Source organism: Callorhinus ursinus, unplaced genomic scaffold, assembly GCF_003265705.2.
Source record: "Callorhinus ursinus isolate GAN/ISIS: 27379988/994484 unplaced genomic scaffold, GSC_fseal_2.0 scaffold49, whole genome shotgun sequence".
NCBI lineage: Eukaryota > Metazoa > Chordata > Mammalia > Carnivora > Otariidae > Callorhinus > Callorhinus ursinus.
This window is the reverse complement of record NW_027397111.1, coordinates 2,598,247-2,622,218: the sequence shown is the minus strand read 5'-3', so window position 1 is coordinate 2,622,218 and position 23,972 is coordinate 2,598,247. Positions and strand designations below refer to the sequence as shown.

The window sequence follows — 23,972 nt, the reverse complement described above, 5'->3', positions numbered from 1 at the left end:
TTGAAGAGGGTCAGATGGAAGAAGAAAATAAAAAAATTTGAATCCTGCATGAAATTGAAAAGCATGTGCATTGACGAAGGGAGGGTGGTGGTCACGGTTAAACTCCCGTTGATCGCTGCCTTGTAGGAAAGGCCAGTTTTTAAAGATAAGACAAAAATCCTGAATTTTATTGAAAATCTCCCAATGTATAAATGATAGCAAAACTGAATAAACATACCCAAGTCTATATAGTCTAAACAAGCTTTCCCTATTGCCATATCTCCATCCCTACTTCTTTGCCCGGGCTGGATTCCTCCCCGAAGAAGAGGAGCTTCTTTATTTATTTCCCCCTGATGAAGATGCATTGTAGAGTCTGCTCTGAGAGTCAGCAGATGGGATGTATTTTCTGGGCAGGATGCCAGGGCTCTGTTCTTTGGTGGGAAATAGCCCTCCAATTTCTTGCTATTCCCTGGAAACATTTATAAATGAGTCACTGGAATCCTCAATTTAATCTTCCTAACACATCCCAGGTGACTCAGACTGTAGTTTCAATAAATGTGCACCCAAATTAAAAGGCACTTAGGTGGTTGTGTTAATAATTGCTGCGTTGGCGGCAACCATGACTGCATGAGGATTAGTGTGGGTGTTTGGTTCTAGAAGAAATCTTTACGGCAAAGTGGGCCAGTAACTCCTGTGGTCTCACTCCAAACTTTGAGTAGAGGGAGGTGGCCTGGAAGAGGTTGGCTTGTCCGCAGGGGTTCGCCAAAATTGGAGGAGGGGGCAGTCATTGGAAAAGAGCAATCATAGAATTCTTAATTCCTGGGCGAATCTGCTGCCCCGCCCTGGGGGGTTAAAGTGCCGAGTTGCTTAGTTGGCCCCATCTGGGCTGAGGGGCATAGCGCTGCCCAGGGACAGACGTTGCCTCCCTGGTAGGACTGAAAGCGAAATCTGCAGGAGAAGCACCGGGACAAAGTCAAAGAGACCTCGTGACAAGAGGCAGCCCGGGACGCAGAAAGAATGGGGACCGAGATCGGGCAGACCTGCATTTGAGTCTAGACGGTAACAAGGACCCATAATCCTCAGTGCCTCAATTTGGGGAAAATTGCTTCATATTTGAATCCTCAGTTCTATAGCTATAAAATTGTGATAGAAAGTTGGATTGTGGTGAGGATGGAATTGCTTCAGGAGGTCAAAGATACACAGCAGTGCCTTGCACAGAGTAAACAATAAATGAGAGTGTTGCTGCAGCTGTTAGCGTCTCTGAGCCTCGGCTTCTACACCTGCAAGTGGAGGCGACCCTTTTCTACGTTAAGGGTGCTCAGAATTTAATGGTGTAGAGCAAAGTGCACAGCAGGTGGCCCAACTAATATTATTTTCTGTCCCTGTTTAGGTTGGGCCAGTAACTGAATTCACTCAGAGGGCCAAGAGGTGCCAGCTTCCATGTTAGAAACTGGAAGTATAGATTCTTTGTCTGGAGGCCAAGATTAGGGATCAGGATTGCACATAGCTCAACTCTTCCTGGGAGCATTTTCCTGAAGTGTGGTTTCTCTCCCTGTGTTTTCATAGAGGTGTGATCAGTAGGAGAGCACCTGGACCCAGGTAGCACCGTGAATGGTGCTCAAGTTGGAGCTGAGGGTCAGAAGTTCGGTCCACTAGAGCGGGTGGCCAGCACACCTCCTCCTGAGGCAGGAGGTCACTCAGGGTCAAGTGGGAACACATGGGGAAATGTGTTAAATGGTGGAGGATTACAGGGATTGGGGGGCATTCCTCTGTAAAGACCCATCAGATTCATCACTTGCAGGTGGTAAGGTGGGGGACTCTGGTTAGGTCGGGGTCATGGCCACTAGGAGCAGAAAGGAAGAGCCTGACATCCCAGGGCTTGGTATAGGAATTTTCTGCAGCCATATGACCCTTTTCTTGGGACCAGAAGAAATCCTGAAGCTCTGCTTTTGGCAGCCGGAAAGGCTGAGTCCTTATGTTTTAACTTCAGCCTCTTTCTTAAGGCAAATTCAGGAGCAGTCCAATGTACATTGCTGGAGACACAGACGGACTGGGAGCTCTTTCCTGCTTCAGGGCTTTTGTATGTGCTGCTGTTCCTTTGGCCTGAAATGTGTTCTTCCTCAAGTATTCCCACGATTGTCCCATTTTCTCCTTAAAGTCTCAGCTGTTGCACTCCTAGGGAGACCTTCCTTAAGCACCCCACTGGGCCTTTAATTATTCTCTTAGCACTTGTTCATTTTCTCCCTCACATTAGACTTTGCAGTAATTTTATTCAGTTTTTTAAAAGCTCATTTTCTCTTGCCTACTAGTAGGACGTAAACTTAGGAGGGGCAAAGCCCTGACCTGTATTGTTCGCCAGGCCATCCCAAGACCCTAGCAGTGCTGGACGCGCAATGCTCTCTTAGTTAAGGAGTAAATGGACACAGGAGTAAATAGAAGTCATACACTAGGATTCAAATCCCAGCTCTGCCACTTAGGTAGACAGATAAGTTTCCCTCTCTGGCAACTGCTTTCCTCACCTCTAAAACGGGCATTATAACACTTGCCCAGACTTTCTCCCGGAGCTCTTGTGGGACCCGAATGAGATAACGGATACGGGAGCAGAGGCAGGGAGGCTGATGTCTTCCTCTTCACCATCCAGAACTGTGCCAAGAGGCCTCGTCTGGGGAAGTCTTCCTGCTGGCTTCTGCGGCCCTTGCCAACATCACCTTCTTTGACACGATGGCCTGCGAGTTGCTTCTGCAGCTGAATGCCATCCGTGTCCTCCTGGAAGCTTGCAGCGACAAGCAGAGAGTGGATACGCCTTATACCCGGGATCAGGTGAGCAGCCCAGAGGGGAGCAGGCACAGAGCCTGCCGCTGTGAAGACAGAGGTCAGGAGGCCAGGGTGAAGGTTCTGGGGGAGACTACATGGCCAGGCAGCACACAGTCAGACCTGTTAGTCACACTCTAGGTCAAGAATGTTCTCAACATGCCTCGTTGCCCTTTGAGTGTCTTCATGAGCCCGCTCTCTACCTCACTTTTCCATCCCAACCACTGTAGGGCCTTCCTCTATGTCCATTTACACCAGCGCCTCCCAGGAGCAGAGACACCATGGGAAGGGCCTTGGATCTCCTCTAGAATTCTGTGTCCTGGTCTGACACTGTCCCCTGCAGAGAGTTTCTTCCCTTCTCTGCCTCCATAAAAGCAGAGGTTGGAGCGGAGCCTTGATTCGGGGCCTCAATCCCTCTCTCAGTCTCAATGATTTTGTATATTTGAGTTCCACATAAAGTTTTGTTTGGGGGGTAAAAGGGTTTACTGCTAAACGTGTTTGAAAACATTGAATGAGGGGGATTTCCAGAGCCTTGAGCTCTGAGGTTATAGAATTCTGTCCTGTCCCACCTCTGCCACACTCAGCCTCCCATTTCCCTACCAAGGGGTGTGGGTGGTGGGTCAGGTGGGTGTGAGGCCTCTGTAAATTCCACCAGGTGCCTGAGCTAATGATCCCCCCCCCCCAGCCTCCAACCCAACTCCGCCTTCCCTGTCTGCCTCTTAGCTCCAGCCTGTTTCTCCCAGCCCCAACACCTAGTCGAAACTGCCACAGCTCTTCCTGTTCGACCCCTACCCCAGAAACTTCTGGTAAGCCTTCCCTGATGGCTCCAGCTCTCTGGCATCGCCTCCTTTTCCTGGAGGCCACACCTCACAATGCAGTGTTGACTTTTCTAATGGTATTTATTCCTTTCTCGTTATTTCATGCAGTTTATTCCTCTGAGGAGGGGGAAAAAAAAGAAGCTTCTCCGCTTTTCTAATCATGTACCTTGGAGGCAATTCACTCTGAGCCTCACTTTCCTCATCTGCACATGGGGTTGAAGACAACATACTTCACTAAGTTGAAATGAGAATGAAATAAACGAATGAATACAAATGTGTGGCACACAGCCCCAAATGGGGAAACCTCCAGACTGGAATTTTCTTAGCTGTAAAATGGGCATGGTCTCTTCCAGCTCAGACATCCTGTAGCTCTATGGGCAGAGACACCTTTTGTATCCTGAGGAGTGACCAGCCCCCTCCTCGGAAGTAGGGGGCTCAGGACCAGGAGAGAATGTGGTCAAACTCTGCAGGTGGCAGTTCCTTCTGAATCTGGAGTCCAGAGTTTTCCTGTCACTCTCCCCCGATCCCCACCCCATCACCCCCCTCCCTCCCTCTCTCTCCCTCTCCCTCTCCCCTGCTTCTCCCTCACCCCTTCCCCACAAGTCTGGGCCTGGCACTTCCACCCCACCCCCCTCCAGCCTCTGGACAGCTTCACCTTCTGCCCACCTACTGCCGTGACTCAGAGCAACCACTTAGCTGGTGAAAGCGCACCCATTAAAGAAACAAATGGCTCTTTGCTGTGGCAGGGGGAGGATTAAAGTGATCAGAGAGCTCTCTGTAATGAAGACAACGAAGATGAATTAGGCTCTGAAGTGCTCACCGCCCCCTCAAACACTTAGGAAATTAAATGCCGCGAGGCTTCCGGTAATGCATCTGCCAGTGACACCAGGGCTGTGCGGAGCCGCTGGGTCTTGGATCTCTATTTTGTCCACCTCCGCATGGACATCGCAGTGAGAAGCCCTGTCACCCCAGCAAGCTGAATTCCCTTCATTTGCCTGACAAAAGCCTTGATTGTGGTGCCTACCTTGTACCCACCATTGGGATGTAGACAGGGATGAGGGCTACCTTGGGTCCGTGCTCTTCCGCCCCCCGCCCCTGCTAATCTGGGGGGAGCTGGATGTGGTTGTGCATCCAGAACCCCCTGCCTCACCAGACATCTGTGTGGCCTGAGTTTTCATTCCCAGGAAGTGTGTTCTAGGGGGCATGCTGCCCAGGGAGTCCAGCCACAGCCATGACCTGAGGTGGTGGGAAAGGGGCTGCCTCATCTCTGCCTTAAGGCAGTGACAACCTAGGGTGACAGGGACCCAGTTATCTTTTCTAGGCCACCACAGAGGCTTTCACTGAGCATGACTTTTTATGACCTTTCAGAAATAATTGCTTTTATAGAGGTGGAGGGTACAGGTATACGCTTCCCATGAAAACACATATTGCATGGTTGGTATTTTAGAATGTTCAGATTTTGTGGCATTTCTGAAAACTCACTGTGAATACCATCATCAGGAGTCCATTATCAGAAATGCCAGTTAGTAGGGATTATAATTTTGACTCACGTTGCAAAAGCCCTCTGTACTCCATAAAACCCTTCTGTATACCTATGTGACACACATGACGTAGTAGAAACAGCACAGGCTTTGGGTTTAGACAGAGCCGACTTCAAATCCTGGCTCTGCCATTTCCTAGCTGTGTGGCCTTAGACAAATCCCTTAACTTCTTTGAGCCACAGGTTTCCTCATTGGTGTAATGGGGGTAATCTCTTTCCTCCCTCCTCGTGTCATTATGATGATTAGATGGCAGAATGCTCATAAAGTAGTTGAAGCAAAGCAGATACTCAGTGGTGAATGGGGCTGGGGTCTGTGATAGAACCAGGGACTGGGATGGGACTGAGACGGGAATGTCAGCTTTGGGGAAGGAGGGTGGGGCCAAACATGGAGGTGATGTGGGGGTGGTGAGTGTCGTGTGGTGTGAGGCAATGTGTGTGTTGTTCCAGTCTGTGTATGGGTATATGCAAGTTGTGTGTGTGGGTCAGGGGGCGGGGGGTTGTTGATAAAGACTGTAAACCAGGATTGCAACACCCAGTCCTGATCTGCCCCAGAGACCCCTCTTACAGAGCCAAGGGAAAACTAAGCACAGAGCACATGGTCTGGCATTTACCCGTTCTCTGATCCTGTGAGGCGCACACCCCAACCTCGATGCAATCCCAGGGACAGTCCTCTGGCCTAGTTCACCAACAGCCTGGGACCTACATCCAAGGCAGTGGTATGGCCTTTGACTCTCTCTCCTGAGTCCAAATCCCAGCCCTCCTGTCTTGCCTCTCTGGCAACTGTGGAGGGCAGGCTGGGCCCAGAAGATCAAGTTCCTGAGAGTGTGAGCAGTGTGCTTGTCTCAGGCCTAGGCAGGCGCTCTCCTGGTCTCCATGCCTGCTCTGCTCCCAGCTCCCAGGCCTCTGACCATGCCTAGCAGATGGAGTGAGAGGCTCCGTAGAAAGAAGCAGAGGCTGCACCTTCCCCTGCACCACCTTGCCTCCCTGGCCTTGGGGAAGAAAGCGTGTTCAAAGAGACCACAGCCTTCCTCTCTCAGAGCCCTTCATTCTTCAGACCAATGTCCTTGTCTTGACTGTTTTTTTGATAGAAAAAATGGTAAGGAGGGAAGACGGCAGGACAGAGAGGAGCACTGGGCGCCCCCTAGAGGCCGAAAGAGATTTTGCTGGCTGCTGTTGACATCGTTGCTCTAGCTTTGAGAGAGTTAACCCAGTGATGGTAGAAATCTAAATATTCCATCTAGCAATTAAAGAGTAATTCTAATTACAGTCATATGAAATGTTGGCCTTTTTGTCCTAATTACTGCAGAGCATAAAAGCAATCATAACTTTTCATTAAACGCATCTTAGATTTTCTGTGTTGTAAATTCTATCATATGAGTGCACCTGCTTCTATTCGGGATAATCCTCACTTGATTTTTTTATACGGTATTGTCTTCCTAGTTCACAATATAGAAAATGTTAGTTTACAGTATAGAAAATGAAAGGGACAGAGATAGAGTCAGAGTGGGATCACAGGCAGATGTTGCAGAGGATGTGAGACAAACCTGGTTAATGCCTTGGGATCAGTTGCACACAAGCGTTCCAGGGGCACCTGCCGTGGGCCAGCATGGAGTAAACCTTTTTCTCTGTGTGTGTGCTGACATCAAAAGACTTCGCCAACTTCCTTCTGACCACATGGGGCATTTCTTCTTGAATCAGTGACATGGGAGGTCCCCTGCTATTCTGACCAATTTGTTACCTTAATTTTTCTAAGGCAGTCAGTCTTTGGGAGGCCCAAGGAAAAGTGATTTCAAAATGCCACCAGAGGTAATGAGCACAGAGTTTTTTTGGGTTCTCTGCTGAGAAGGGCTCCTTCTGCTCTGGGATCTCGCCTCCCTTCAGGAATGATTTCCCATTAACAGCACATTTGGCAACAATGGGCATTGCATTTGTTGGGACTCTTTGACATAATCTTTAAAGCTCTGGATACTTTCAGGCTCTGTTTCCTAGAAGGAAGTTATACTTATTTTATTTAACAAATGTTCTGGGTACTTGATGAAACATTAGCTCACTGAATGCTCATAAATGTCTTATGAATCATCTTATACATTTATTTCCTGTTGTAGACCAAATAATGACCTCCCCCTCAAAGAGGTCCACATCCTAATCCCCCAAACCTGTGTCCTACCTTATGTGGTCAAAGGGATTTTGTGGGTATGATTAAATTAAGGATCTTGATAAAGGACTATTACCCTGGATTATCGATGTGGGTCTAATGTTACCACAAGGGTTCTTACAGAATGAGGCAGGAGGGTTGGCATCAGAAAGTGGGCTCCGAGTGAGGAAGCAGAGGTCAGAGTGATGTGCCGAGAGCCAAGTAATGCGAGCAGCCTCTAGAAACCAGGAAGGGTAAGGACGTGGCTTCTGCCCTAGAGCCTCCAGAAGGAATGCAGTGCTGCTGACACCTGGGTTTTAGCTCCTCAAGACCCATGGAGGGCTTTTGACCTTCAGAACTGTAAGGTAAAATTGTGTCGTTTTAAGCCACTGAGCCTGTGGTAATTTGTTATAGCAGCAACAGAAAACTAATACACCTTCATCAACCAAGGAAAGGCTAAATAACATGGCCAAGATCCTATGGAAAAGAAATGACACAGCCCGGATTTGGAACGAGGCTGATCCCCGTGCTTAGCTGCTACGCTGCACTGCCTCTCACCTGGAGCCTCTCTCGAGGCTGATATCCTCTGTATTCACTGAATAACTGCGGGGGGAATAGTACCCTTTCACTCAGGAGGAATAGGACTTAATTGAAAATCATCAGACAGGGTTGAATCAGCCGGGGCTTGGGGGGAAAACTGTCTGCCTGGCTCTTGCACTCTGTTCCCTGACAGCATTGTTACCATGTCTCCAACAAGGTAAACCAGTTGTCCCTAAAATCCCATCCCTGCACTTGACTTCAAGGAGAAGTATTGATCCCCCTTCCCTGCTACCTCACGGTGCGAATGCAAGCATGTTTCAGAAGGGGGACTCAAAGCAGGGCATAACTGGCATTTATTCAAATTGTGCTTAATTGAATACTTCATCTGAACCTCAGAAAACCACATGGGGTACAGGCTTTGCAAAGAGGAAGTAATTTTCATTAACAGGATCTAAATTAGCCTGACACAAAGACCTGCGTGGGCCCGTGACACAGCTAATAATTGCCATGTAATGAACCTGGTGCTGCAGACAAAGGTTTCCTTCTCCTTTTTTATTTTGCCCTTGCTTCCTTGCTTCCTCCCTTCCCATTTGGATCTGCATGTCCAGGAAGCATCTTTATCTGGAATGGTTGGCTGGGGACAGTTGGCGGGTGGTGGCTCTGGGTGGTCGGGAGAGAGGTTAGCAGTAGCTCCCTGCTACTACTGCTAACGGCCCAGAGAAGGCTGAATGAACTAGAGTCTGACCCAGGCTTAGCCTCTCGTTTCCTTCCTCATAGGACTGTGCACTTCAAGCCTCTTGGGGAAACTTCCATTTTTCTGACTGTGTCTTTGACCCATATTTTCCCTCTAACTCCTTCCCCTCAGCCCATATACACCCACAGCCTTAGAAGGGGAGGAAAAAGAGCTTCTAAAGATGAACCCTTCTTCACTCCCTCCATAGAACATCCAGGGGTCAGAATTGCCTGTGGGATAAAGCTTTCAGGGTATTCTCTCGTCCCTCCCCTGGCAGCCCATCTCTGGCATGCTTAGCCAGGCCCCTGACCGGGGCTGACCCATCAGGGCTGACACATGGCAGCCTAAGAACGCATATCCCATTTCAACATGTGTTTAGTGGGGACGGGGGTAGATATTCTATGAACATGGCAAAATTTTCCTTTCTGTGTAAAAGAAGAGATTTCTTATATGCATTTATGCATGCAGAATAATATGTTAATATTGAACCAATTAAAATCTAGATAATACTCTTTCTTGGTAAACATCACATTGCTATGCATTATTTAGTTCCAGAATTTAAGCTGCCTGAACTGTCCTCAGTAGACTGTCAGCTGCTGCCTCAGAGGTGGGGACACGGCCTCCAGTTATAATGTGCCACAAGAGTTGAAGAACCCTTTCGAGAGAGATAGGGCTGCACCAGTGAGAAGTGTTTTCCACTTTGTTTTATCATTTATTTTAATTACCACTCGAGAGTGCTGTCTGCTTCTGTGGCAGTGGGTGGGTTTCGTTTTGCCATTTATGTCAGGAGCAGTGTCTGGGGTGGTATCTGAGTTAATAGGCGCCAAGTTTCCAACATTTTCCAGTGGTGTTTTGGCACCTTACAGTTTGGGGTCTGTAAGCGGTCCCTTGATGGCCTATTCCTTAATCCAGTTTTGGGCAGTGAGTTCTCTCTGCAACTTTGATTATGCCAAGGGGTTGGGGTGGGGCGGGCTATTGGCTACCCAGCCCATGCGGTTGTAACCAGGCTCGCTGTCCACCTGGTGTCAGCATGTCTTTACCTCAGACAGCCCTTCAGGGATGAGCAACAGGCAAGGACTGTTGACTGCAGACTTGTAAAGTCAGCCGAGCAAGAACTTTCTCACCAGATTCCATACAACACACGACACTTGCAGTGTAATGCTGCCCTTTGATCTTACTCACATTCTCTAACTTGACCTTGATATTCATTAATTTCGGGTTGAAAGTAGGTAGGGTTCACTATCAGGGCAAGAAGATAGGATGAGCGAAACCCAAGCCAAGGGAGGGGTTAGCCAGGAGTCTCCCAGTTCTGTCTACATTTCAGGGTCTGGGGCTAGACGTACCCTGTAGAAAGGTGATGGGGCCCCTGTTTTCACTCAGGCCACACTGTTCTCTCCAGTGGAGTCCTAGGGTCCCCGGGGGCCACCCCAGGGCCACATGCTGATGAGTGGGAACCAGTCACTGGGGAAATACATGTGGGAGGCAGGAGCCCATGAGGATGGAAGACTATACCATGAGGGGACGGGCCATGCAGATGGGAAAGAACCACAGGCTAAAGGAAAGCTTTGTAGCTCCTGGCTCCGCTATCTGCAGAGAACACCGCCTGGCTCAGGTGTGCCCGCCTTCTCAGATTCTCAATTCTCTTTTCTAGATTGTGACCATCTTGGCAAACCTGTCTGTCCTCGAGCAGTGTGCCTCTGACATCATTCAGGAGAATGGTATGTCTTTTCAGCCGTGTGCACGTTCTATGGATTATATGGCTATACAGGACTGTGTGCCTTTGTGTTGTGTGAAGGCCTGTGTGTTGGTATGGAAACGTGGGCATGTGTGTCTCCACAATTACCTGAGCATATGTGTGTGTGTGTGTGTGTGTGTGTGTGTGTATGCATATGTGTACAGCTGGGCCAGTGTGTAAATGCTTGTTTGCTTTCAATGGACTTCAAGTCTCGTGGGAGACAGGCACTGAACAAGAAGACACAGCATGTCGGATGATGCCAGTGGCATGCAGAAAATAAAGCAGGGCAGGGGGTCGGGTAAAGTCGACCGAAGGTGAGGGGTTAGCAGGTGCTGTTTTAACTAGGGTGGTGAAGAGTAGACACATATTTCATTACGATCCAAAAAAGTAAAAATCTCTTCCTGCCAGAGGATGCGTTTGGACTTTCAGTCGTTCCTATCGTATTGGATTCGGCCTCCCTCCGAAAGCGGAAGCACCTGAGGAGGGGGAGGGTGGGGAGCAGGTCGGGCCAGCCTGAACCCTGGACCCCTCACCCCAGAGCAAGGCCACCCCCCTGGCTCCCGGGTCCCACTTGCGCCGAGGGTGTCTGCAGGGTCCAGGTGAGGTGGGCCGGGTGTCGCTGGCCTGGGAGCTCTGTCTCTGCCTCTGCCGGAGGTCAGGACAGGTCTGTTGCCCTGCAGCGGGGACCGCAGAGTAAGGGAAATAAGGGAGCGATTAGCAGCCGGTTGGAAACCTGAGACGCTAATGAGGACAAGTGAGCTGAGAGCCAGGGCCAGTTGCTTCTGCTCTCCTTAAGCCCCCTTCTCCCAGGTCGCCCCGCTGTTTTAGCAAACACACACATTCCCCATCCCCCATTGCCCTATTACTAATTGAAAGACATCATTTTGTGTTAATTTTATGTGATTGAGCTAATAATGAAAACCTTTACTGAGCCGGCTGAGGCTGAGAGACTGAGGGGTGTCATTCGCAGCCTGTTCCTTCTGCACTCAGAGCCTTAAGTTCAAGTGGTCAGCGGCAGTGTGTCTCCAGAGGCCTAGGGATTTGGGATCGGAACATCTGGCCTCTGTGGAGGGTTTGGTGGTTTACAAAGGGCTATTGTCGGGCTCGTTCAGTCAGCAGTTAGAGACCTACTCCATGCCTGGCATTGTGCTGAACGAACACACACAGAGGTAAAGAAATCCTTGGCTTTGCCCTAGAAGGAGAGCCCAACTGGGTGAAAGTGATAATGTGAGATAGTGCAAAACTGACAATAAAACCGTGCAGCAGAGAGGAGTTGCAACCAAGAAAAGTGGAAACAGACTGGGCTTGAATCCTGGCCCTGTAATTTACTAGCTGTATGACTTCTGCTTTTCCGTCTGCAAAATGGGAATGTACCTACCTCACTGGGTGATGTGAGGATGAGTATAAAGCCTGTTAGAAGAGTATCTGGAACAGAATGGGTGCTGTGCCGAGTGCACCTGCTCTTTCAGGAAACAGTGGCTGTCTCACGGGGCTCAGCTGAAGGGCATTCGATGGGGCAGAAATGGAGGGATAGGCCATGGTGGTGAGGCAAGCAGCACCTGCGGGAGCTCAGTGGGTTCCTGGGCGGAACAGGACAAGTGCTGTTGTGAGGACTGGGCTCTGAAAGGCAGTGCTATTACTGGGAATGCTTGAGACTCTGATGTGGCTTGCCCTGAAGACTGGTGATGTTGTCTCTGTCCTGCCTGAATTGTGTGTGAGCGTTGGTGGTGGGGGTCAGACCAGGAAGTCAGAGACTGTGCTGCTATCACCCCTATATGGGGAGGCAGGCCAGGGCAGCCCAAGCTCTTACCTGTCAATCCACTAACATCAGTATCCTTCTTGTGCCTTCTCTTGCAGGGGCTGGGCTGAGCTGGAGAGAGTGTTGGGGAGGGAACAGGGCTTTGGGGGCTGGTGTCTGAAGATATAACTCCCAACCTTCAGGTTTCTGGCCAGGACTCAGGAAACACACTCCGGATTTTACTAGGCAGCCTCAATTTCATAGTGTCTTATCTTTTTCTAGATAAAACTTACAAAGTATATATTTAAAGGAAACTTGGATTTTATCCATTTGTAAGACTTTTCACATGAATGCATTCATCTTCATTCATTTGGTATTTATTCAACAAATATTTGAGTGAAGGACTATTCTAGATACTTCAGGTATTTCCATGCAGGAAATGGACACAGATGCTTACCTCCTGGAGTTTACCTACTAGTATATGAGAAACTGTTTGGTTCTTTGTCAGATTCCAGGTGCAGAGTGGGGGATGGGAAAATGGCTTCTTTATGGGAAAACTTAACCAGGAGTTAGCAAAATTTCCTGAGCTTGCGGCACTTCCCATAGTTGTCGTTTTGGTGTCCCCTGTTCATGTGCCCACAAGCCATAACATACATACCTCAGGACATGCATGGTCGTGACTTTGTCTTAGAGACATTGTGGGCATAGGGAGCCTGAGGACTGTGAAACATTCAGTGGTCCAGGAGAGGGTTGGGAAGAGATTCACCTTGCCCTAAGGTTAGTGTGTGTGGGAGCAGAAATAATAGGGACTATGTCCCTTGAGTCTGTAGGAGGGAGGAATGGGTACTTACAAAGCTCATCAGAAAGAGAAATGGCCTCTCCCCAAGACTGAATAGTCTCAGGGCCATAACTAAGTGACTTATAGCCCCTGTGCATCAGCGGGATCTAGGAAAGTTAGAAATCACATTTGGTTCAAGCAAGATTCAGAGAGGCATGTGGCTGAGGTCCTGGACTGGAACTGACTCCTGCGTGAACTTGGGAAATCATTTTCTCTCTCCAGACCTCAGGTGCTTTTCTGTGAAATGGAGGGGGGCGGGGTGCTAGATCTCTAAAGACTCCTCTGGGTCCAGAGTCTAAGTCAGAGGTTACAAACTTAGATGCCTATATCCAGACGGGGTAATATAAATGGATGATGTAGGCTCATCAGGGACTGGGCCAATCTCTTTTAAAATAGCAAGCTTATAATAAGCTTCAACAAATTGTTGTCATGAAGAAATGTGGGCCCAATGTGAAGTCAGGAGGTAATTTTTTTGGAAGCTGGATTTTGATGGAAATCTTCCAATTTTCATAATAGCAAAATTAAAAAAAAATTTTAGACACTGTGTGGAGCAACAAAGCAAAGTCAAATACATTTGTGGGCCACATCTAGTTTAAGTTCTAAGCTGGTAGGTGCGACCGGGTGCAGGGAAGGGGGTGTGGGCTGGGGCAGGTAGGAAACACCTCCCCTAGGAAATACCTCCCCTAGGAAATAGACTTTTACTACAACCTGCAGGATGGGAATTATTTAGACGGAGTGTGAGAGGGAAAAGGACATCCATGCAGAAAAATTAGGTGGCAGAGGCACTGAGGTGGGAGTGAATGTGGATGTGGGCTTGTAGGACAATCAGAAGACAGATCTGGTTTCAGGGGAGGGCGGTAAGACTCTTCAGCTGACCCAATTCAGGCCTACATCCCTCAATCCAACTATCTACCCTCCTCCTGTGCTTGAATTCCCTCTAAAATATTTGACCTGTTGCTTATCCAGCCTAGGTTTCGGTCACCACCCACAGGGGACTTGTCTCCTCTGGACTGATTTCTGATGTAGCTGGATCAGAAGTGAAGGAGTGATGGATAACCAGATTACCTGAGTTCTGATACCAGCTCCCCAACTACTAACGGTGTGACCCTGGAGAAGAGACTTCACTTCTCTCTGGGCCTCACAGTGAATTATACTAGTATCTAGTTCACGAGACTATTGGGAGGTTTAGGGGATCATGCATTTATTGTTCATTCAGTACAGTGTCATGCATACAATAAAAGCTCAGAATTAGCATTTAAAAAATCAAAAGGGATGTCCTCCCGATGTCCCTTCCAAGTACAGTGACTTAGTACATGGAGTCAGAGATAATCCCAGGGCACAAGGAGTAGAAGAGTTGGCCTCATCCAGCCTCCTTCCTGTGGTTGAGACCCCCTGGAGATTTTGCAGCCATCCATCCAGCTGGCCCCGGGGGCAAGTCTCCCTGTTGGGGCAGGTGCCAGCCGTTTTCTTGTCTCCTGCCCAGGGGTCCAGCTTATCATGGGTATGCTGTCTGAGAAGCCAAGGTCTGGAACCCCTGCCGAGGTGGCAGCTTGCGAGCGAGTCCAGCAGAAGGCCGCGGTGACTCTGGCCCGTCTCAGCCGAGACCCAGAAGTGGCTCGGGAGGCCGTGCGGCTGAGCTGTAAGTGGTGCTGGCTGCGGCAGGATGGGGGAGGTGGGCGTGGAGAGGGGAGCACCCCCGGTTTCATGGTGGTCACAGATGACTCAGAACCAAGGCTGGCTGAGGTGAGCCGCACTCTCCGGGTGCCAGAAAATGCTGGGTTGGGGGCCCAGCGTGCAGCCCCTCATCTAGCTTGTAAGCTGGGGCCGAAGCTAGAGAGGAGAAGGGGCCAGAGAGGCTAAAGCCAGATGGAAAAGTGACTCCCCTGCAGACTTCCCACTAGGGACCCCATTCCTTCATTAGCTCGTTTCATTTTGTCCTTCACTCACTTGCTCAGTTACTCACCTCCTCGCTTTGTTTCCTTACCCGCTCATTTGTTGAATCACTCATGAATTCATCCTTTTGTTCATTCATTAACTTATTCATTACTTCTCTTACTCACTTTTCATTCATTGCTTAATTCACTCATCAAATCACTCATGCATTCAGTTCATCACATTTACCCAACAAAGGTGTTCAGAGCACCCCCTCCCTGCTCGACTCTGTTCAGACCGCTGGGCCTGACACACAGATGGGAACATTGTCCTGACCACCGGGGCTTACAGCTTCATGGGGGTGGCAGATGTGGAAAGAAAAACGGGCACTTGAATGCCACAGAGCAACGTTCAGAGTCTGTCCGGGCCACGTTTGGCACCCAGGGGAGGTAGCTCACATTTATCTGCGTGGGTCCAGGAATGTTTTAGGAGGTGAGCCTTCAGCCATGGTTTGAGGCATTATTGCCGCATGGTGGTTGAGAAAGGGTGCTCCAGGCATGAGGACATGCAGGTACCCGGCAAATGGCATGAGGTGGCCCAGGCTTCCGGCTCCAGAAAGGCTTTCTGGAAGGTAAACATACAGAATGTGTCCGTACAACTTTTTATTAATATCTTACGAGTTGGCTTTTTGTTTTGTTTTTGTCTTTTTTGAGTTTATAAAAAGTCCATTTACATTGAAAAGCACAGTCCTTTTATTTACCTTTCCTCTGTAAAGGCTGAGGAAACATTAACCTCAATCTGAAGTTTTCTGTCCTCTTAGCTGCAATATATTTTCTGACTGAGATAGGCAATTGGGGGGAAAATGGTATCGGGCAGTCCCGCTGATAATGATGTAAACACTGGATATAGTTCTGGCAAAATCATAAGTACCCACACAGGAAGTTCTCTCTCTGAGGTCCCCAGTACGTTCTGTGGCAGTTTTCCCAAGCTCAGTGCTGGCCCTGACCAGGGTCCGTTCATACCCAAGGGAGCAGGAGGTCTCCACCACAAGCTCCTGCAGGTGGGGTTAGCCCCCGTTCTGCGGCCAGTTGGTGAGCTGGTGGGGCCCTGGAGTCACTTCCCTCTGCAGAAGGCTGTGTGAGGGAAGGGGAGCACCTCTGGGTCAGGCCTGGCCGGGTCCATCCCCATCCTGGGCATGACGTTTGTGTGTGTCTCACGCAGGTATGTCCCGCCTCATCGAGCTCTGCAGGTCGCCCTCCGAGAGGAACAGCAGTGATGCTGTGCTCGTGGCCTGCCTGGTGAGTTCTCCATAGTCCCCCAGCTTCCTCCCCAGGCTTTGGGACTGCAGGCCAGGGGCCAGGAGAGCTGGTGATGCCTTGGTTGGCCTGAGTAAGCCGTGAGACTTCCCTGCACTCAGCTTTTCTCTTTAAAATGGTGATAAGGTATTTCATTTCATTCATAAAACTGTGAAGAAAAGGCGTGCCTGGGCGGCTCCATCAGTTGGACAGCTGACTCTTGGTTTCAGCTCAGGTTGTGATCTTGGGGTCTTGGGAACGAGCCCGCATCAGGCTCCCTGCTCAGCGGGGAGTCTGCTTATCTTCCTCTCCCTCTGCCCCTCCCCCCAGCTCTTGCACCCCCCCAAATAAATAAATCTTAAAAAAAACGGTGAAAAAAATGATATAAGGTCATATATGTGAAAGATGGGGGGCTGGGGAACCCTCCCCCCATGCATACTTTTAGGAACCATTAATCTTTGAGGTTCTGAGGAGTCTCAACAGCCAATCAAGAGCAGGGTGGCTGGTGGGCAGAATGCTAGGAGCTGGTAGTGACGCCATGGTGTGTGCAGCAATGGGAGCTAGGGTATGGAGATCTCCTGTCTGTTCTAAAGGGGACATTGGGAGAAAAGCCTCCATCCTCTTGGACAGAACCCCTTTATTGGCACTCTCCCAGCTTTGTAGCTCCCCCCTCCTTTGCGGAATAGGACTCTAGGCAGTAGAACAGGACAGAAAGTGTTATTTGCCAGGTTGTTCAACCTGAACCAAACAAGTGCATCTCACAAGGTCCCCACCCAACTTCTCCTTGCTGCTTGGGGCCACCATGAAAGAATCACCTGCACCAGATGGTAATGCATGCTTTGTCTCTACATTTCCTCCCTGCGGGGGCTGTCCTGAATCCCAAAACAGAGTGGCCTCCAGCTGGAAGCATGAAGAAACAGGGAAGCCAATGTATAAACAGGTCATTTGACTTTCAGAAGGGAGTGCCAGATTCTTGGTTGGTCCCAAGATGGGTAAGTGATGGATCTGGAGGGCCTTAAAGCTGTTTCATAGTAAAGCCCCCTCTGCACCCCATCGTTTTTTAGACTAAGCTCATCTCATTTGGGAGAGCTCCTGATAGGCATCGTATGGTCATAGAGACAGGAGGGCATTGCAGTGAGACACACCTGTTTTGGTTTTGCCATTAATGAGCTGCGTGACATTGAGTAGGTCACTAAGTGCTTGTAAATCTTATTCAATAAATATTTACTGAGTGATTCTATGTGCCATGCACACTTCTAAACTATGGGGATACAGCTGTTGGGGGTGGGGGGAGACAAATATCTCTGCTCTCATGCGGCTTTGATTCTGGTACATGCAGGACAACCTTAACTGTTTTGTGCCTTTGGTATTCTGGTAGAGCTTCTGGATGCCTTCTAAGAATAATGTTTTAAATGCATAAACCAAAATGTATAGAATTAAGAAGGAAACTAAATCTATTAAAATAACTACTAGAGTATTTATATGTGATATATTAATATATGTACTTCTAATGAACACATTAGATAAGAGATAGCAGTGGGTCTAATGAGTATTATAACCTTGACTAGCAGTGAGCATAAATGATATCTGAAGGTACCTCCAACAAGAGTTGCTCTGTGACTTTTATTGGTGCGCGAGTTGCAGGAATTGCTGAGACTTCACGGCCTATGGCTGCACCCACAACTGAAGGAGAGGCTAAGTTTCAGTTGGAGGTTAATAAGCGTGGCGATATCACTTTTCCCTCCAAGTTCACAGACCTTCTTAATTCTGTCTGGCTTAGTGTAATTGGGGCAAACACAATCATTGGCCCCAACTGCCGTTTTCTCCACAACTTGGGGGGCCCACAAGTGCCTGGCACTACGAGGCCCTGAGGCAATAATGGGGAGCCATAAAACTCCATGCAGGCATGTGGGCTTGTCACAATTCCCTGTCCTTCTTCATTATTAGTTTGAAGTAAAACACACAGGAGGGCTCGGCCACCATCTTTAATCACTTGAAGGTCTTCCCAGTGGCAAGGGGATTACATTTCTCCTGGAGGTTGGATCATGGGATGCTGAAGAGAGCTCCTCCCTTCTTAATCCACCCTCCATGTAGCTGCTGGGCTAACCCTAATTTTACAATCACACTTCCATCACAAGCCCTAACATGGTTCCCTTTATCCGCGGCCTACCGTCCCTAGCCCTAGGCAGCTTGGCTCGAGCACACTGCTGGGGTCCGAAGGCCTCCCACTGCCTCCAGGCCCCGTCCAGCTCAGCCAGGCCAGAGTGCTGTGAGCCGCCCTGGTGTTGCCTTGGCCCCTGTCCTCAGCAGCCTTGACGTTGTGGCCAGACCTTCTTGTTTTCAGCCATGTTTTCTCCCCCATGGCTTACGGCCCTGGTCTTGCTACCTCGGCTCCTGGTGGGTTTTTGTGTTTCTTCCCCTCTAGTCGGGAACCTTCTTAGGGCTGGGGCCCTTTTCCAGCTCTTGGTGTCTCCGTGGGACCTTGGGTTTGGTGACTCTTTCTTGCCTGGCCAAGGGACAGGTAGACTTGTCTTCCCACCCCTAGGCCCCAGAATTGGCTGGTGGTGTTGATTTGGGTCCCAGCAGGGGTTCCACATTTGAGTGTGGCCCCCTGGCTGCTGTGATGGGGGTCACTGGGTGGCTGACCTGGCAGATGGAGTTGGAGGCTCCCTCTCCTGCCTTCTGCACAGCCTTCTCCCCAGCTTCTAAGGCTCTCTTCAGGTGGAGGGAGGACATTTCAGTTATTGTCTCCCACATCTGGGAAAGTGGCAGTGCAGATTGCCTCTCACAAACAGAATTGATTTTTCCTTAATGAGGCGGCTGTCAGTGGGCTGCTGGGCTTGTCTAATGCTTGGGTGTTTTCAGACTGTCTGGGAATGAGATCCTGGGATGACTGGCTGTTAACCCTCCGAGGGAAGCAGGGGCCCAAAGACAGGCTTCAGAAGGGGGAAGGGTCCTTTGAGCTCCAGGATGCTGAGGAAGGGGCTGCTCTGGGTTGGTTTGGGTTCCTGTCCTGCAGGCTTTCTGGGGACCCTGGAGAGATGAGGGTGTCTGTTTGCCTTTGTGTTTTCTCAGGTCTGTTTCTAGTTCATTCCCTCTTTCCCTCTCCCTCTTCTCTCTTTTTCCCCCTCTTCTCTCTCTTTCTTTCTCTCTCTCTCTCTCCCCCTTTCTCCCCCCTCATCTCTTGCTCTCCCTAAAAAAAAACAAAAAAACAAAAACAAAAACAAAAACAAAAAAACTGCAGGCCAGGGAGCACCTGGGTGGCTCAGTCAGTTAAGCATTCAGCTCTGGAAATCAGCTCAGGTCTTGATCTCAGGGTTGTGAGACTGAGCCCTGCGCCAGGCTCCACGCTCAGCAGGGAGTCAGCTGGAGCTTCTCCCTCTCTCTCCCTCTGCCCCTACCCCCACTCTTTCTCTCTCTCTCCTCCCCTCCCCCCTTTTTTCTCTCTCTTCCGCTCCCTCTCTTTCTTCCTCCCTCTCCATCTCCCTCTCTCCCCCCCTTTCTCTCTCATTTTATTTTTTCCCTTTTTCTCCTCTAGAGCTTGCCTCCTCGCGGAGGTTTCTCTCTCTCCTTCCTTCCCCTTCTCTCCCTTTATGCCCTCAGCCCCACTCCCTCCCCATCCTCCCTTTCGCTCCTCACCTGCTCCTACCTCCATCCTGCTAGCCCCCCACCCCCAGGGCACTCTCTCTTTTTCCTTGTCACCATTTTTCTCTCTCTCCAGCTCCCTCTTTTCTTTCACCAGTGCATCTCTGCCTCTCTGTTGTGACTTTTCCTTCGTGTTCCATTTTTCTGTTGTCTCTTTTTCTCTGTCTCTCTCTTTTCTTCTTCTACCTCATCCTCTCTCCTCATGAGTCTGTTTTCTCCCCATTTCTTTACCTTTCTTTGTCCCTCCCTCCCTCTTGCTTTATTTTTACCCCTGATGATCTGAAATACACATCAGTGGCCTCAGAGCCTCCTCTGCTGAAGATCTCAGGTTCCATTTTTTCTGTCACAAGTCAAGGGTAATAGAGTTATTTCTCCCAGTTGGAGCCAAAAGGAATCAGAAAGTGCTACGGAGTTCAACCTCTGTAGCTCCTAGGGGAAATCATACCCCAGGAGAGGCAGGACACACTAGTAAGGGATAGTCTCCTGAGACAAGTGTCTCAGACCCTGCTCATGTGCATAGAGACATAAGTCCCTTCTCCTTGATCCACCTTGGACATGGCAGCACCTGTTCATCCAACAAGCAACTTACGCCTTCCTCTCTTTCCACCAACTTGGTGATTTCTCAGCGATAGATATAGGTAGTGGGCCCTCTGCCTGCCTTGTACTCAATATAAGCCCTTGTCCTGGGCTTGTCCCAGCCTTCCTGTGTGTATGGGTATGAGGGCCCTGGAGTGGGACTGCTGTGTGATCTCAGGAAGGCCCCTTTCCCTCACTGAGCCTTCCAAACTGAAGATCATGATACTTACCTTGTAGTATCCTGTAAAGATTAAATGAAATACTATGTGTAGATACTCAGTAAGTGTCGGTATTCCTTTTTTTGTTTGTTTTTTTGTTTTTTGGCTTCTTCTGCTATTCCAGATACTCCCTTCTCTTGTTTCTCGGGTCGGGGGCGCACTCTTCAGCTCTCGCCTTGTTCCCTGCTGTGTACAGGTACAAGAAAAGGGAAAGAATTAGCATTCATTGAGCACTTAGTATGCACTGCCTCAGCTGACGAGTAAAGAGCTCTAGGTAGGCGCACAGCCCACCTTCACAGGTTCAGGTTGCTGTAGCAATGGAACTCCAGTTTAAAGCCTTTCATTTGTTCTCTTTTTTTTTTTTTCTAACAGACATTTATTAAGCCCTATGCCAACCCCTGTTCTACCTGTTATAGATACAGAGAAAAATAAAACGGAGCCTCTATCTTTGAGGAGCTCAGAATCTAGTGTTGGAGACAAACACCTCCAAACCATTCGCAGTTGAAGTGAGAAGGTTGAGGTCAGCCCAGGGATCGTGGGTGCACAGAGGAGGGAGGGACTGTCTCTGCTCCAAGGAATCAGTGAAGGCTTCCCAGAGGAGATGACGGTGGGCCAGGCCTCACAGGATGAATGCAGCTGCTGACTCGGAAGGTGTGGGGGAGGGACTTAGTGCCATGGAGAAGAGCTGAGCAAGGGCATGGGGACATAAAACAGGAGCGAGCCCTCAGGGAAGAGTGAGATGCCCAGTGCGGGGGCCTGGCCAGTGGTGTCATCTGCCCGCGCCTCTCTTTCCAGCTCAGAACCTCCACCTCCTTCAGCTTTATGATCTCCCTTTCTCTTTCTTTTCCCTCTTTCCCATCCCATAATGCTTTGTCAGAACCTTGCTGAATTTATGGATCAATAAATAGCCCTTGCTATTCTCAGGTTACTCTAGGGACCTGGAAACAAGCATATCATTTCATTGATGCTTCTCGCAGTTATGGTCTCAAGCATGAGCAAATCTTGAACTTAAAATTTCAGTGAGCTGATCAGATTTTTTAAAATGACAGATTTTTAGAACAACCAGTTTCCTAAGCTGATTGAAAAACCAAAATGGCAGGACCATTATTAAGATCACGAAGGCTTTCAGATGACATCCACCATAATGACCAAGGTACAAATGACGCCAGATGGCCAAGTGATTAGATTACCATAGTGACCAGGTGACCAGAAGGACCACTTCACTAAGGTGTCAGGTGAATGAGGTGATGATTGACTCAAATTGACTGCTAAATGAGCCACTTCCTGAAATGCACTTCCCAGGGCAGTGGAGGGGGATACATGTCCCTCTGCAGAGCCTGGTCTGACCTGTGTCATCTCTTCTGTTTCTCCCCAGGCTGCGCTACGTAGACTGGCCGGGGTCTGCCCTGAAGGCCTGCAGGACTCCGACTTCCAGCAGCTGGTCCAGCCCCGGCTTGTGGACTCTTTCTTACTCTGCAGCAACATGGAGGAGAGTTTTGTGTAGCGAGTGTGTGAGAGGAAAGGACTCCATTCTCATGCCCTCTCTGAGTACAAACCTGTGAACACACCTGAGCACGCACCAGCTCCTTCACCTCCTTATTTATACTTAATTTATTTTTTACATGAAATGGACAGAGGGCTAACTATTCTAGCAACATCATCAGGCAGTCTATGGGCCTGGGAGTCGTTTTTGTTTTTATCTCTGACCTCTGTGACTTTTCAGTTACAGATATTGAAATGTACCATGCCTGACGTGACCTCTTGTCGTGGGCGATTTCCCTTCATCTTGCTTTTTCTACCCTCACTGTGTAATCTTGCTTCATTTTTCCCCCTTTTGGAACCAGAGTATGTAAACTGCCAGCAGTCTTTTGGCTTTTTTTTTTTTTTTTTCTTAAACTTGGCTTGCTCCTTTCTGAGAGATTTTAAATAAATTTCATAGTTGGACAGAATATACTAGAAGGAAGGTTTTATTCCTTAATGGATGAAATCATACAAAGTGTGTCTTGTATTTTCGGATTACATTACCTCTTAGACCAAGTTCTTAACTCATAAGGTTTCATGTCACAAAATCCTTTCCAACTATTAAAACTGCATAGAGAGTTGTATTGTTTTCATAAGTGCACGAATGGGTCAAGTTCTGAGGGATTTAGTGAGAAATCAAAAAGATTTCCAAAGACCCCAGAAACTCAGTTTCCCTAGGCTTTTCTGCTCTTGTGTAACTTCCTGGCAACTGGGATCTTCAGAGGAGGTGTTAGTAAATGATATCTTTTCAGAAGTATACTTGAAAGTAGTGGTATGCTTGAGCTGGCTCCTTACCAGCTTGCAAGGGACAACTGTGAGAATTTCTCCCCAAATCTGCATTCAGTGATCTCATTTTGGTAGCTTGAAATTGGCAGTGGTGGGAGTATTTGCATCTCAGAAATTAGATGATGTTATAACTCGGAGTTTTGTTTTTTTTTTCCCCAGAGAGCTGGTTTACTGATAATCAGTGCTTGAAAGTATCACAAAAATCTATAGCTATTATACCCATTTTACAGATGAGGAAACAGAGGAAATTCTTTTTTTTTCACATGAGGAAGTAAGTAAATGGAGCTGAAGTAGCAAGTAAATGGCAGGCCCTGGATCCAAGCCAAGGTTTTCTGAGTGCTTGTACCATACTTCCACTTTTTGGAATAAGATTTTTGATATATCTCACTGAGTTATGCAAATTATCTAAATGTTGACACCTTTCCTCATGTGGTAAAAAATTTTATTAAGATCACTTCTGATGTCATCATCGGCTTGAGAGCTCGAATTTTACCATTGGCCCCAAACACTGTCAGTTGTTTTGCTTGGGGTGACAAGCTCACTTTGTTTTTGTGATGATATCTACCAAATACTTCAGTCTCAGTAACCATAGTTTTTCTGTCAATTATCCTCTCAAGTAAAAACAGTATTCCATGGGAAGCAAGGAGTTCCCTTTGCAATTCAAACAATCACACAAGTGCCTTTTTCTTGAAACTGACACCCATCCTAGTTTGGCACACCACAGAAGTGCCTGAAGTGTAATTCTCTTTTTAGCACCCAGAAGATGGAAAAAATCTGTCTACTAAAGGGTCAGTATAGGGCGCCTGGGTATCTCAGTTGGTTGGGTGACTGCCTTCGGCTCAGGTCATGATCCTGGAGTCCCAGCATCGAGTCCCGTATCGGGCTCCCTGCTCAGCAGGGAGTCTGCTTCTCCCTCTGACCCTCCCCCCTCTCATGTGCTCTCTCTCTCTCTCTCTCACTCTCTCTCTCAAATAAATAAATAAAATCTTTTAAAAAAAGGGTCAATATTGAATAAAGTTCATAACTTGTATTGCTTCATCCAGGGTATTTCTAAGTGAAATTGGTAGTTGAAAAAAGTACTTTAAGGGTGGTAGTAAAGCATACGATGAGTGTAAGAACAGTTTGGTACTGCTACCTTGATCATATTAAGGTACGATTTTTACCTACCATTGCTTTTGCACGATTAGTGCAAG

At 48.5% G+C, this 23,972-nt stretch overlaps 1 protein-coding gene across 4 annotated transcripts in view; it reads left to right on the top strand.

The window, feature by feature from the left end:
* The window catches only part of INSC (INSC spindle orientation adaptor protein), a 119,544-nt gene extending 95,932 nt beyond the window's left edge, over positions 1 to 23,612 (top strand). For all 4 annotated transcript variants that reach the window (XM_073883019.1, XM_073883020.1, XM_073883017.1 and 1 more), the window contains 5 exons: positions 2,621 to 2,799; positions 10,207 to 10,273; positions 14,350 to 14,505; positions 15,960 to 16,036; positions 21,848 to 23,612. In XM_073883019.1, coding sequence (XP_073739120.1) covers positions 2,621 to 2,799; positions 10,207 to 10,273; positions 14,350 to 14,505; positions 15,960 to 16,036; positions 21,848 to 21,976 — 608 coding nt within the window. In that variant the 3' untranslated portion in view covers positions 21,977 to 23,612. The remainder of the gene's footprint in view (positions 1 to 2,620; positions 2,800 to 10,206; positions 10,274 to 14,349; positions 14,506 to 15,959; positions 16,037 to 21,847) is intronic.
* Positions 23,613 to 23,972: the final 360 nt, after the last annotated feature.